At 37.1% G+C, this 15,534-nt stretch overlaps 1 protein-coding gene across 5 annotated transcripts in view; it reads right to left on the bottom strand.

The window, feature by feature from the left end:
* LOC134207606 (early endosome antigen 1) overlaps window positions 1–13,028 on the bottom strand; it is a 61,454-nt gene extending 48,426 nt beyond the window's left edge. For 2 of the 5 annotated variants that reach the window (XM_062683318.1, XM_062683321.1), the window contains exons 1-2: window positions 12,738–13,026; window positions 11,970–12,678 (exon numbers count right to left, since the gene is read on the bottom strand). In XM_062683318.1, coding sequence (XP_062539302.1) covers window positions 11,970–12,678; window positions 12,738–12,776 — 748 coding nt within the window. In that variant the 5' untranslated portion in view covers window positions 12,777–13,026. Of the gene's footprint in view, window positions 1–11,969; window positions 12,679–12,737 lie in introns of all 5 variants that reach the window. The other 3 variants (XM_062683320.1, XM_062683319.1, XM_062683322.1) reach the window with 2 other exon arrangements.
* Between the last annotated feature and the right edge of the window lie 2,506 nt (window positions 13,029–15,534).

The raw sequence follows: 15,534 nt of genomic DNA, 5'->3' as shown, positions 1-15,534 counted from the left end.
GCAAGTTTATCCTGAAATCAGTTCACACCTCAACGTCAATAAAAAGAAATCGCAAGGGCAAACATTCTAACTTCCAGATTTTTTTTGTGAATTAGGTAAGTCCATGTTGTGAAGCATGTTATAATTTTATAACTGGAGATTTACCCGGAGACGCAGTCCTCGAAACCTTCCCCAACGTGAAATAAGAGCAAATGGTCAACCAATTCCTTGGTCAGAAGTTGCTACATACCTTGGTGCTACACTGGACCGCAAACTAAACTTCTCGCAACACATCTGTAACAGCCTGAAAAAAGGCGACAAACTAACGAAAGCGTTGTATCCACTAGTTAATCGCCGATCTGCCCTCGATGTCCGTACCAAGTTGCTTCTGTACAAAACCATCTTTTGACCAATTTTAACCAATGGTTTTCAAGCGTGGTACACCTGCACTGACACTCACCGCATGAAAATCCACACGCCACTGACGACCTGCATGAAAAAGCTGAAATCGATCTTATCGAAGACTGGTTCCGACGACTTTTTCAAAATTATATTTAGGATGCAGAATCTCAAATATATTTAAACAAATTAATTCCAATCTCTGAACCAGACCCAAACATCACTGCTGTCAGGTTAACAACCATCTTAGCTAAATATACAAGAATGTATTTTTTTTCAATAGTTTATTCATAAGGCTCATTTGTTTAATAAAAAAAACTCCACGGAGCCGCAAGTCTTGTTGTTATTGCAATATTGTTTTGAAATAAAAAACCCAAATTAATCCACCTAGCGGTGACGATGCCTTTCTCGATTAAATCAAGATATACTGAAGGTGGTAACTTCGTTTTTTTTCCCAATTCCTATTTACCCAAAATGTTGGCAATTTTGTTTTTCTGTAAAATAAGCATAATACATTATGCTATAATCAAGTTATGACGATCGTGAAATTTTCTTTCATTCATTTTTGACAAAGAATTTATAACAAAATTATTTCAAGTATTGTTATTTGTAACACATATTGATATAATTGTTATGACTAACTGGTCGGGTTGGTATATAACATCATGGATCTCCAAGACTTCTATAAAAGGTTCGATTTCGGAGTGAAATGTACACGAACATTTTGAAAATTAGGCCAATAATTCTCAAGGCCGACTTAAATATGACGTTAAATACATTTACGATTATTCAACCAACGACACCCCCACCCCCTTTCGCCAAGGCAACGATGCCATTTTTGAACGATTCCTAAATATAAATAGAAGACTAACAAAACCGCATACATAATATAATATGGAAATGAGAAGATGTATAAAACGAAAACTATATTCAAATTTGCCCTTGAAATCACCCAAACTTCACCATTACTCCACACCACCCAAATCAAACAGCATGTTGAAGCATCAATGAAATCACTCTTTTCCCTTTCCAATGTATGACACAAAACAAACGCAAACACCATCATGGCTACGAGCGTACGAACCAACAGTTAATCGTGTCGTTATCGAGTGCAATTTCTGTTGCCAGCTATGAAACTTACAACTGTGTTGGTGCGAATGCTCCGATAAAGTATAACGGCAATAATCAACATCGAGTCCGCTCTCAACTTTAAAGCGCGTGCGTTGTTCGTCGATTAGTTTTCGTGTTCAACACGTTCCACATTGCAAGCTTTGAAAAGCTTTGCTCGTTGCGTTAGCGTTATCGATATTGCCGTAGCGAGGATTCTAACCCATCAAGCGAACGTAATTTATATTTTAGCATGGTAGCTGCTCAATGCTCGTAGTCCCGTTTATATGGGAAAAAATGGAAAACTGCCTAAACCATTTTCATTGTCAGCTGCGAACGCATTAATCAATCTTGATGAAATTAAATAGCATGTAATTAGAAGAGTGGCTCTGCGGAATGCAACTCGTTGCGATAAAATCAGTTAAGTCTAAGTACATGAAAATCGTGTGAGTTTTTGAGATTGAAAAAGTGACCATACAGACACACAAACATACACACACACATACATACACACACAGACATCATCTCGATTCATCAAACTGAGTCGAATGGTATAAGAAACTTTACTATCAGATGTTCCTGTAAAAAGTTCGTTTTCAGAGTGAAATGATAGCCTTTCGGTACAACTTTGTTGTACGAGAAAGGCAAAAATATTTTCGACAGACTTTTTTCCTAGAACGCGAACTCGAATTGCCCCCAGAAGATGCAAACAGGGCTTTTCGTTGGTTCGTATGTGGGTTCATAATCGTTTGAAGGTCGGCATCTGCCACATCTTCATAATTTTCCGAATCTGTGAGGTAACCGGCTGACGGCATTCGCCTTGCCTCAGTATCATCCACCTTGTTTTCGTTATAAAGATCTCCTCTTCCTGTCGGGCCTAAGTTTTACTTAGCTGCGTTATCCATTGGTTCCACTAGTTTATCTTCCTCCAATTGTTCAATGATCTTATCCGCGCATTCTGAGTCATGATCAACTAGAACAACTCCAGACACAACCCCAACGTAGGTATGTACTCAGATGAGATTGGTTTTAAAGCTTGTAGGATTTCCGGATTGTCGTTATGGGCAAGAATCCTTCCGATGACCCGCAGCCCGGCAAAGAAAACATACATCCTGAAGACCGTCGTAATATATTCGTCCTTTACTGCTACCGAAATTAAGCGATGGCGGTATTTCTTATTTCAGGTCGATATATAGGTAAGTATTAGCCCCAACTATAATCATTAGACCTCCCGTTATTCCAGGAATGCCAACATCCTGAACAGCCAATTTTTGGAAATCATACCATCGAATGGCTAAACAATTATTTCCATCAAGAACAAAACAAAATAAAATAAATACTCACCTTCACTCTAATGTGAAAGTGTACTACACACATGTGTGGTTTGGAAAATGGATTATGAGTGGTTCGACTATGCGTCCGATTTGCAAATATCGGGATCATTCAGTAACCGCTACCGAGTTTTTCAGAACATTGTACAGTCACTCTCAAAATTGAGCGTACCCCATGGATTAGTTGACTACATTCGAAAATTTCAAAGGAAATTAAATGGTTGGCTCGGTTGTTTTTAAAGCATTTCAATATTCATCCCTTCCTTCAATGTGTTCGTACATAAAATTGTTGAAATTTTTACTCTAAAGTTTATTTATTTGAAAATAATCTCAAAATACGCCTATTGGATGTGACAAAATTGAGCGTACATCGATTTTTTTTCTAAAATTTCTTATTATAAACACGATTAATGTATTTTAATAATGTTTTTTCATGATTATATTTATAATAATAAACATCCCCTACTTAAACATTCAACGTTTTGAAATTAAACCATGTTTTGGTCAAAATGGCGAACAAGTGAGAGGTAAGAACATTGCTATTTAACATTTCAATGCTGATGGGCAAAATAGATGCTTTAAGATATGGATTTCACCGGCATCGTGTCTTATATATGATAGATAATCGAAATCAAGCGAGACATACGATAAATTAGGGAAAATTCAGTCGGTAAATGATGAAAGCAGATGTAAACATACAGAGAAAACGACAAAATGTTGGGAATGGCATACATCAAATTTAGTATGTCTTTAGCTTAAATTTGTTTTAAAGCTCGATTATTGTCAGGTCTTTCTAAGAGTAATATTATTGATTCCAATCATTCACAGTCATATTACAAAAGTACAAGATGTATCTTACGGTACCGAACATAAATACAGCTCGTCAACCCCGTAGAGCACTTTTGATTTAATATGGAAAAGATAGCCTAAAATCGTAATTTCATAGTTAAATTTGGATTAATCTCCACGATCTGTTACCATAAGGGATTCAATTGGATGATTTCCATTTGGCGAGTAAAAATAAGCTTTTTTAAGAGTTCGGCGGCTTATTAAATGATATCTTGGTGAGTTTAAATGATTCAACTCAATTTGATCCTACGGTGACTGAGTCTTCAAATATAAAATGACATCTTATAATGTATCCGTGTGCTGTTCTTTTAATAATATTATTGTTAATGAGTGTCCTGAGCTTATAAGCTACCTATATATCGACTTTTAAATAAAGTTATACTTAATTTGATTTGTGCCATTCCCAACAGTTGTCGTTTTTTCTGTATGTTTTCATCTGTTTTCATCATTTACCGACTGAATTTTCCCTAATTTATCGTTTGTCTCGCTTGATTTCGAATATCTATCATATATAAGTCACGATGCCGGTGAAGTCCATATCTTAATGCATCTATTTTGCCCAGCAGCATTGAATTGTTAAATAGCATTGTTTATATATCTTATTTTTTCGTAATTTTGACCAAAACATGGTTTAATTTCAAAACATTGAATGTTTAAGGGTCTGTCTCAATTGGATAAATAAACTCAAATTAAACTTAAAAGTGACAGTTCAAAAATTATCGAATAACCCTGCTGGATGAGCAGGATTACTTTTGACAGATATCGAATCATTATTGATCGATGTCTTATTGGAATTGCTGGGTAGCACGCAGCCATTCTTATGGCCGGCTGAATTTCAAATTTTCGAACTGTCAGTTTTAAGTAAAATTAAATTTGATTCGGGAAATGAGACAGAGCCTAAGTAGCGGATATTTATTATTATAAATATAACCATGAAAAACTAACATTATATTACATTAATCGCCTTTATAATAAGGAATTTTATAGAAAAACTGTTATCGACACAGCGTTCCTTTTCGCAAATTCTATGGGTTGATTTATTACAAACGAAAAGGTCATCAACCCAAATCTCCACATCCCAAAAAAAGGGACATATCTTACACGAGCGCAACAAGTGCGCTAGAATTTGTGCTAAGGAAAAAGGTTCAATTTCATCCTTCCCCGAAATAGCTACCGGGTGACGGCATTTAAACCACTTCGAGTGGAATACGATAGGGAGAGATCGTAGGAGAAATGCAATGCGCTTGCAATACAACAAGCACGTACAAGCTTAGGCGTGAGCGGTTGCGCCCAGCTGATAAGTGCATACAAGGCATTGGGCCTGCTTTGCTTAGGCGGCTAGCGCATAAGAAGATGGGAAAGGAAAAAAGGGTCATACATTTTCGACCATAATTACTCTTGCGTCGGAGGTTATGGTACGTCTCGTTTTTGGTGGAAAGTAAACAACTGCCACCGCAAGTTTATTATAAGGGACAAACTGATCTTGTGTGCTACCGTTCCATGTAACGGGGCCCGAGAAAATGCACCGTCAGTCCAAGGGACGATCACCCGGCAGGGTAATAAAATTCCCGTTCCTAATGCAGCTAGAATATGCCTTACTGCTGTTGGGTGCAACTGAGAATTTAAATGAAGTACCGTGTATGCATTTCTCAGGTTCGATTAGACTCCGTGACTTAAGAAAGTAATAAAATTGGAACGCGTGTTCTATTCTGGTAGCTATTCCAGGGGAGATAGTTTTAGGAATTGAGACGTCAGAAATGACATCTCTTTCTAGCCTTAGAGTTAAGAGGAGCCCAGTAGGGACTCAATCTAGTACCTAGGTATATAAGGAAAATCATTTCATTGAATAAAACAGACTTTACCAGACTTTGTAGTGCGTTGGATCTAAACGTGTCTCATTTCTTTAAGTCTCACTTCCTTAGCCTTTGGCATAATACTTTGAAAGGAGATATTAACACCGCTCTATAGTCGGTAAACAGGTCCTTTCCAGTACTTATGTCATATGCAGGATTGACTGCATTATCCAAGTAAATTGCAAACACTCTCGGAAGAGGATATTGACACCGCTCCATAGACGATACTCAGGCCCTTCCCAGTGTTTATTGTTTATTAGATACCGTCAAACGGGGTGACTTGCAACACTTTTCAAGTTTCTCTCTCAATAATTCTGAATTAAAAGGATTTATTCATTCTGCTAGTACATGATACTTTTAATGTGTCCTAATATTAGTGATTAGACATATAATCAGACATATAACAATAATAAAAATATGAAAATAATATCAAAATGATGGGTGTTGCAAGCCACCCCTACTGCGGGGTGACTTGCAACACTTTATCGAATTCAATCCTAACATGTTTTAGAACAACTTAATCATAGTGATTTTTCATCCTGGGTCATTCTTCAACACTGTCAATGCAGGGGCCTTACTTGAGGGATCCCCCCCTCCTATCATTCCGATTTTTTTACGATTTCAACGGATCGATTGATATTTTTACGTCTCCGTTTTGAAAGTGCTTTATGTCGGTTTAAGAATGGTGTGCACCATTAGTTGTTTTTAAAACGGTTTTCCTTTCTTTCCCCGCCAAATTACCACGATTATGTTAAGATCATTATTTTGAAAAAGCATTTTCGCAGCAAGCAGTAAAACATCCACAAGTGTTGGATCTTCTTGGAGATACAACACTGCTTGACCACCGTTAGTCTTAGTTTCACTGTTTTCTGTATTAGGATCATGTAAAATTTTTGTTAGGGACAAATCGTACCGCCAAGCGGCTTCCCAGATAAACAATTTGTTTTTTAACTTCTGTCGCTGCCTTCATCAAAGTTTTCTTTGAAAAATTAGCATACATGCCACTTCCTGCAAGTTTCTTGTAGTTTCGTGGCATGATAAAGGAATTCTGTAACATAAAATCAATGCTAGTTTGTAAAAAAAATGTTTAAAAACTGAATCAGCAGTTTTTGGAAAATAAACTATCGTGTATCAACTGTTGCAAGTCACCCCGCAGGGGGGCAAATTTCAAAAAAGTTGATACTTCAAAAACAAACAATTTTATTATTTTATAGTTTTTGCGGAATTACATAACTAATTAGGTACTGTAACTAGAGAGGGGATCGATTTTGGTGAAATTATTTTTAATTTGCTACACGAACTTACGATTTTCGACGTTCGACTTTCCATTAACGAAACAGATTCACAAAATAATACAAAAAAACAACAATGAGTTATATTTTCATCTAAATACCAACTAGGCACAACAAATACAATGTAAACTAGGGATGCGTAACGACATAGGTCGATGTTTGGGTATATTTTTGTTGTAAAAAATCAAAAACTTGTGGAAAACCCAAGTGTTGCAAGTCACCCCGTTTGACGGTAATCTCATTAAGTTTTAAACTTCCTTCTAAAACTTAAGAGGAAAGGATTTTGTCGCTTGTAAAGGCGCTAGTTCTCTACGCGAATTCCATTTTTTATAAAGTCCCGGTACGTAAGGTCATCCTTCGCGAATAAGTTTTAACGCGACGTTAGTCGTGTCTTGAACCATCAATTACTCTTTTGGACGCTACATCGGTGGTGTCCAAATTAGAAGTACACTAGTCCTTTCGTCCGCGACAAAAACATTCGCTGTACGCTCAATTTTGTCACCTGTAACAGGCGTATTTTGAGATTATTTTCAAACAAATAAACATTGGAGAAAAATTTTCAACCATTTTATGTACGCATACATTAAAGGAAGAGATGGAAATTGAAATGTATTAAAAAACCCAAATTTATCCACCGGTGGTGATGATGCCTTTCTCGATTCAATATGTTAAATTCGAAATAATGTTGTAAATGCAGTGCTTATTGCCTACATTTCGGCGGTAAAAAGATTTGGTGCGATTCTAGTACGTTGCTTAAAAATTACTTACCGTGGGTTGCGCCACGGCTAAAATGATCAATGATTCAATGTGCATTTGTGTTTATGTTGATTAAAAAATAAAAATATAATCCAAACTGCTTGATTTATTAAAAAACAAAAACAATAGTGTCCAACTAGGAAATTTACTCCGTCGAATGAGTGTGCAACTGTCGAATCTGTCAAGCCCTTCTATATGAAACACGTTTAACAAAAAAATATTTATGGGCTACACACATACACACTTTTGGAGTGAAATTATAGCCTTCTGGTACAACTTTGTTGTACGAGAAAGGCAACAACCAAGCCAACAATTACATTTCCTTTGGAATTTTCGAATATATTCGTCTAATCCATGCTGTACGCTCAATTTTGAGATATATTAATGACTATGTCGGGTGACTTATACCCGAAAAATAGGCAACTATTTTGTTTTATATAATTCGCTTTGACGCAGCCGCGCTGTTGCCATCTAGCGGCGACGGACGTGTGCGTGAAATCACTGTTTTTTTAACATGGTGAAGTATAGGAAGTATATTTTAAAATGCTTTTAAAATGTTATTAACAGTGATATGTTGAAAACTTTTAAATACGTAGGGTTAGAATTTTGAAAAACTACATGCTAGGCTCCTTATCTACACATGTTTTTTTTAATCAAAATAATTCAACTTTCATGTTACCTATATAAAAGTAAATTAAATTTCTAACCCAAAAAAGTAAGCAATTTTAGGTTTAAATGTGTTTTAACGCTTTAATAAGCATTTTAAAATTGACGTCCTATATCCCTTGCTGGGTGAAATAAAAAAGCATCAGCCGGCCCCCATTTTGTTTTCTCACTTTCGTCAGGGCCAATTTGAATCTTTTATTCAGAGAGGGTATAATCCATAGTTTTTGTAGATTGTCGCTTTGGTTCCTATAACATGTACAGAACTGTCATTGCATGGATTTATTTTTTGTCATTGCAGGGTTGTTACGGAGATCTCAAAAAATTTTCCGCGCCAAATCCGCGCCGACTTAAATCAAATCCGCGCCATTTCCGCGCGACATGAAATCAATTCTGCGCCAAATCCGCGCGACCCAGAACTGACTTTTCAAATATACGTGAAATATAAATTTTGGTTACCACAATTAACTAAGCATAATCTCATTTATTTAAATTTGTATCAAAGAAACAAAAAATAAAAAAATCAGCAGAAACTTCTTCGGGCATTTTGTAGAATAATTAACACAAACTCCAGCAAATATTAGTCCGGAATTTGTGCGGAAAGTCCTTCTTCAATTCTAGTGACAAGTTTGTCTAGGAGTTCATGAAGGAAATTCCGCCAATTTACATTTTTAACACCAATTTTTTCGTAATTTTCCTGCAAGAATTCCTGTGTCGTCTTTTACTAGAACCATTTGGGCAGCACTCCCTTCTCCCTTCAGCAACGTCCATTACTCGAGCGCATTACAACCGAATTACTTGTTTTTTAGTACATGGTTAGTTTCTGTCGGTATCTAATGATGTACGGTGAGTACTCCAACTGCTCTTGCAACTTCTGCAGAAGACATACCAAAATTGTTTACATCTGTTAAAATTCCTCCGGATATTCTTGCAAAAGTTTTTTCCTGGGAAATTAAGCGTAGATTCATTCGGGAATACTCGCAAAAAAAACCTATTGAACATTTTCAGGGACAACATGTAAAAATTCCTTCAATCATTCCTGCGGAGATCGCTTTGGTCATGGTCATGCAGGAATTAATTCATAATTGGAGACTTCTTGCGGACAAACTTCCGGAAAATCTTTCTAGACGCAATATTTGAGGATTGTTTAAAGAAATTCCTGTGTTCATCGCTACAGGAACTTCTGAGAAAATCGCAACGTGAATTTTTGCGGAAATTTCTCTCAGAATCTGTAAAAACTCTTCAGGAAATACAGGAACTTCCTTCATGAATTCCTGTGGAAATCGCTTTGGAAATTTCTGCAGACATTCTTTGGTGAATTCCTGTGGATAACCTTCCGAGAATTGTTTCGAAAATTCAAGATGGCATTGCAGCGGATTTTTCACAATAATTCCTGTGGTCAGTGCTCTAAGAATTTCCGCGGAAATTCCTCAACAAGTTCCTTTATATTTTTTTTTGTTTTAAAATGCTGAAGAAATCCCTTTTAGGCTGCGTAAATATATTCATTAAATTCCTTATTGTAAAAATTCTTCAGGAGGTTTCGTTATGTTTCGGTGAGTATTCCTGCGAAATAACCATCGGAGTTTTCTGAAAATATCGCAAAAAAAATGCTCCTAGAATTACTGCGTTTTTTTTTCAGAAATACCTTTTGAAAATTACATTTTTATGTTTGAACGAATTTCTGCTGAAGTACTTATTTAAATTAGGCATCTACATCAAATTAAGGAACATTTTTGTTGTTATTCGTTTTGATGAATACAATGAAAGCAATATAAAATGTCCAACACTATATCCGAATTCCTGACGAAAAAACATTCGAAAAATGATATGATATATCATGCTATGTGATCCCTTTGAAGATAATGAATCAGAGACTGACACATATCTTGGGTGTTCATGTCCTTCAGCAGACATGTTTTGTATGCGCCATGCTTTAGAATGGTTCAAAAATGACAAGTGGCACCCCTCTCCTCATAACATTTGTTTAATGAATGCTCAAGAATGTAATCATGGCGTTTAATAAGGGCGTTTAATAATGTAAATATCCGAAAAATAACGTGAGTAATTTTCTTTAAACGAAAATTTTGTTCTCAACGACATTTGCTAACGAAAAAAAAAGCCCATCTAGATTGACATAAAACTAATTTTCAAATAAATTTTTACCTAAAACTAAATCCGCGCGAAGCCCTAAAATCGTTATGTAAATCCGCGCCAAATCCGCGAAAATCGCGAAATCCGCGTAGTCGTAACAACCCTATCATTGTGCCTACACTCTAAAAAATCGTCACGTCATATTCACGTGAAAAATCACGTAACTGAACTGTCTTGAACAAACGACGATTGTTACGTGACGTTAGTAATGCTCACCTGAAATTCACGTAACTTTTATTAAAAATCTTAGTGAATATGTTTGTATGTACTCGTAAACAACTCAAGTGAGATTGTGTTAGTGTGATTGCAGCTTCGACATTTACGGAAAACCAGCATTGTAAACAATCTTCACGTCAGATTTACCTGAAAACAAACGTGTTTATCATCCACCATACTTTTCACGTGGAAGTGACTTGACAATCACGTAAGAATGAATGATACATAACCTAAACATAGTTAGGCTTCGCAGAGGCACAGGGATATTTTAGGTGCAACTAGGCGAGAATTTTCCGAACCTGCAGTTCCCTTCTTGGAAAAAATATCAACGGAAACGTCTCATGAAATTTAGAAGATTCGTAGAAAAGTGATTTGGAAGAAGTTTAAGCTATATGAAGTCCAGAACTACAGTTTTTCGGTAGCGTTAGCATAAAATTTTTATTTCAGATTTTAACGTCCAAGGATGGAGTACTTTTTGATTGGTTCAACATCGGAAATAGCAGCAATTTTTGAGAAAGAATCTAGTTTCAAAATTTCTGTCCAAATCTGATAAATTTCATTCGACATTCATTGATTTATTCTCCAACAGTGTTGTAGCTCCGAAGCGCAATTGCCGATTGACAGCATTCCTTGTCTAATATTAAATACATCATTTTGCATCAAATGCATTTCAACGCATCAAGCGCATCAGCAACGCGAAGAGGTTTCCTATTTACGGCTGCTGGCAGTTACTAACTTATTTTGCATTCATTTAAAACAAAACAATTTTGTAATATATTTCAAAGCATACCTGATATCATGTAGCTTTCATTAAAAGTTCACGTAATCGGTACGTAGAATTCACGTAAGGTTCACCTGATCAAACACGTAACTACTTTCAAACTTCACGTCATTAGTACTGGAAAATCCAGTCAGATTCACTTGATAAATCACGTAACTCACCTAAGCTAAGTTTTGTTCAGGTTACATGCCGTTCAGGTCACTCTTACGTGAAAAGTGTGGTGGATGAGAACCACATTTGTTTTCAGGTAAACATGACGTGAAGATTTTTCAGAGTGTATCCCAGCTAGCAAAAGATGTTCCGCAAAGCGACAATCTTTCTCTATAATTTATAACCTCTTTTTACTTTAACTCATAACGGTGTTTATAATGAATTTAAAATTCATAAATTTACTTCGATGAACCAAAACGCTACGCAATGGAGCCTCTCCATTTCAGCGAAATTTGTTGATAAAGGTACTTGCAAAATGATGTATGAATTGTCTTTTAAACTCGTTTCTTGCTGTTCATTAATGAATCGAAATAAAAATCTTCTAATACTAAATCTAAAGAAAATAACCCGTTACCAACCCTGCAAATCAACCAATACTTACAAAATTTTTCGTTCTTGTCTTGCAGCTGTTTCAGCTGCACCTCCAGGTAACCTTTCTCGTAGCGTTCCGCCTCCAGTTGTGCTTTGAGCTCCTTCAGCTGCTTGGTTCGTTCGTCCAAAATAATCGTTTTCGGTGTCGGAGGGGAAATTCTCGGCGGTTGCCTGCCCAACCGCAGTGGACTCCCGTCGATGGTGTCACCTCCGCTGGCGGAGGAGGTAAGACGAGAAGGTATGTTCACCAGCGAGGATTCTCGCTGCAGCAGTTGCTGCTGATGGGTCGACGGAGGCGAATTCGGAGGCAACATGGTTTGCGGTATAGCGTCCTGAATTGCCCGCCGGATCATCATTCGGTCAATTTCCTTGCGTAAGTGGCTGCCTTCCAGCATCGATTTAAGGAACGCTGTGACGGCATATTGTTGGGGTTTATCGAATCCGTTGCAGATCTGCTGAAAAAAGCGTTCCGGGTGTCGGACGCACGAGAAAAACAGCAGCAGGGAAAAAATGTAAAAATGATCGGGTGCAGCAATCTGGCCCGTTTCCGTGAGGTACAGTTCATAATGTGGAAAGTGTTCCTTGAGAAAACTGATAATGCCATCCTGCGGAAGGGCCACTGTTTGATGTATCCGCGATCGGAACTGCTGGTAGAAATCATCGACGCTGCACTGTTCGATTGTTGCACATTCACATGGAATGAGGCCGGAATCTTTCACCTGATTCGTAGAATATGTTTAATAGTCATCATTTTAATCTAATTTCCATTGTTTCTTACCCATTGCAGCAGGACTCGGGACCAGCGGAATCCATCCATGTTTGTTTCTAACGCCAACGGAAATGTATTTCTCTGCACTTGACACTACACTTCAATCATTACCAATAATTACTATTGGTGGTTTTGCGCACCAAAAATACTTCTTTTTCTACGGTTTGTGACACAAAAATGCAATTTTTATTGTTTTATTACTTGCGAATATTTAAATCAACAACTTTTTTTCCGTTGTGGTGTCGAGTTTTTGACGATCGTTTGTCGCGATTTTCGCTGAACTGGAGAGTGGCTTCAAAAATGGCGCTCTGCGCCCTGTGACTGAAACGGAACTTGTGAGTGAATTGAGAGATCTGATGCACGTTCATAAGTTCAGAAAAAGAGTGACGCGATTAAATGCACACTAATATGAATTCATTGAAAATGCTCATTTAGCACTCACACACAGCACATCAAAATTAAATGTGTCTCGTTATTACGGAGAAAAAGAATAATTTTTATGGCTCCGCGGAAATAACACGCAGAAGACAATCCCCGCATAAAACAAATCATACATAGTGTGCGTTGAATTCAAATCAAATCAACTGTCATAAAGCCCAATAAGTTGAATCCAGCATTTTACGTGCGCTAATGGCCGCCACAATTTATCTCACGTTCTGGTGGGGTGCAATCGATTTGACGTTTGGCTTGTGTCGTTTGACATCGCAGCAATCATCATCATCGTGATTCAATCATTTTGATGATGGAAACTTATCGTTTTTGTGTCAAACGACACAAGCCAAACTTCAAACTGTTTCCACCCTACCAAAAACTGAGCTTGATTGTGGCGGCCATTAGCGCTCGTAAAATGCTGGATAGCGTGTTTACAAAAGATAGTTTAGTTACTAGATAAAGATTGTCGCTTCGGTTCCCTTTGTTCTGTTGTCCGAAACATGTGTGGTACATACCTGTCAAATCGTATGGATTTTCCATCTTTGACATTTAGCTCCCCTATCCTCGCCAGCAAAAGATGTTCCGGACAGCGACGACAGCGACAATCTTTATCTAGTAACTAAAATATCTTTTGTGTTTACACGTGTACCTAGAAATGTCATAAATATAAATATAAATAAAACGTCGAAAATTTTACATTAGCTGTCTTTGATCATTAGCCCGCGGAAAATATTCATTGGAGGCGCTTTGAATTTTCCAGGATTCCAAATTTTTCTTGCTAATATTGTCAAAGTCCAATCAATAAGCAAAAACTGCCGCTACAAAATGAACAGATTGCACCACCGTGTGCAATTTTTTAACAGATGTCAGTGCTGCGAGCAAAATGCTCGTTGCGAGTGATTTGTTTGCAACGTCAGACTTTAGAGGCTTCAAAAAATGTTTTTTTTTCTTGAATGAATCAAAGAATATAGACATGAGACAACAAAACGCAGCACTTTTCAGTTTTTGTTTTCGATTTTAAAAATAGTCAGAGGCTTCGAAAAAAAGTTGGATCTTGAGGAAGTTGGGTTAAAGAATCGACTGAGACAATGAACCGAGATAAAATTTTGGACAAGGAAAGGTCAATCGACCTCGCCCTTCAACATTTTTTATTGGCCTAATCGATTCTCTTGCATATTCAAGGTCAACTTTCCCAAAGAACTCATATTTTTTGACACCTCTAAGTATTTTTAAAATTTAAAACAAAAATCGAAACAGTGCTGTTTTTTAAGATTGGCCCGATTTTGAACGGACGATGAGTTTTTCAGGCCGGTTCATACGTGCAGCACTTTTTCGGTTATTGTTTTCGATTTTAAAAATAGTTAGGGACTTCAAAAAATATGGATTCTTTGGGAAAGTTGACGTTAAATAAGCCAAAGAATGGACTGAGACAATAGGGCACTGCACGGGCTGCTTTGTTCTCTTTCTCGCTACAAAGAAATTATAGCATCGTTATCGGTCGCGAGCATTTTAATCACCCGCGCAGCCTCGTGCGCAGCGCTGTCATTTTAGTTTTGTCACTCGTTTCCGTATCGGTCACTATTTTCGGTTCTCAATTTGGTTGCTGTAACAACAAGGCTAGTAAATGTCAAAATTTATGAAGAACGAATAAGGAAAAGATTTTTCCGTGCAGTGCCCTACAAAACGAGATAAAACCCACTCGGAAGGATGTCTAAAAGCGAACAGGAAGCTACCTAAATTTGACACAAACCATCCTAGTCCGGCTTTAACTTCATCTTGGACACGAATCAAGTACATATTTTAGTCAACGAATTTTGCAAGTATTTGTTCACCACACACAGTCATACGCCCGCGACAGTCGAACCGGTTTATAGCCTATTCAGATTACTCCATTATTGACATAATAATTGGCGTTTCAGGGTAAATACGCTTTATGATGTCATTATTTACGTAATATTCCATACATTTTGCGCTGTCAAAAGATACCCGCTAAAAAGAGGCATAAAGAATTTATTACGAACAATTATTACGAGAGAGCTTTCGTTCTAACTGGGATGCAGGGAGAAATCCAACAAAACAAAACTGACAAGCGCCACGCTCTCTTTGCCAGAGAGAAAATTCTCTCTGTTTTCATTTCGTTTCGTAGTTGACAGTCATGCTCTTTCTGTCGCAGCAGGGTCGAATGCATGTTAGATGGAAATCTTCTGAGCGCTGAAGAATAACTCGGATTGTGATGGTTTTGTGGTAAGCATTTTATATGATGAAAAATAATGATGATAATTATTTATTCTCCACTTATTCAACATGAATTGTTTAAAAAACAGATGCTCTCTAGAATTAACATGAAGTATTTAACTTACACCTAGATTTAATA

Source organism: Armigeres subalbatus, chromosome 1, assembly GCF_024139115.2.
Source record: "Armigeres subalbatus isolate Guangzhou_Male chromosome 1, GZ_Asu_2, whole genome shotgun sequence".
In the NCBI taxonomy this organism is placed as follows: domain Eukaryota; kingdom Metazoa; phylum Arthropoda; class Insecta; order Diptera; family Culicidae; genus Armigeres; species Armigeres subalbatus.
The sequence above is the reverse complement of the archived record's forward strand: the minus strand, read 5'-3'. Positions and strand labels throughout refer to the sequence as shown.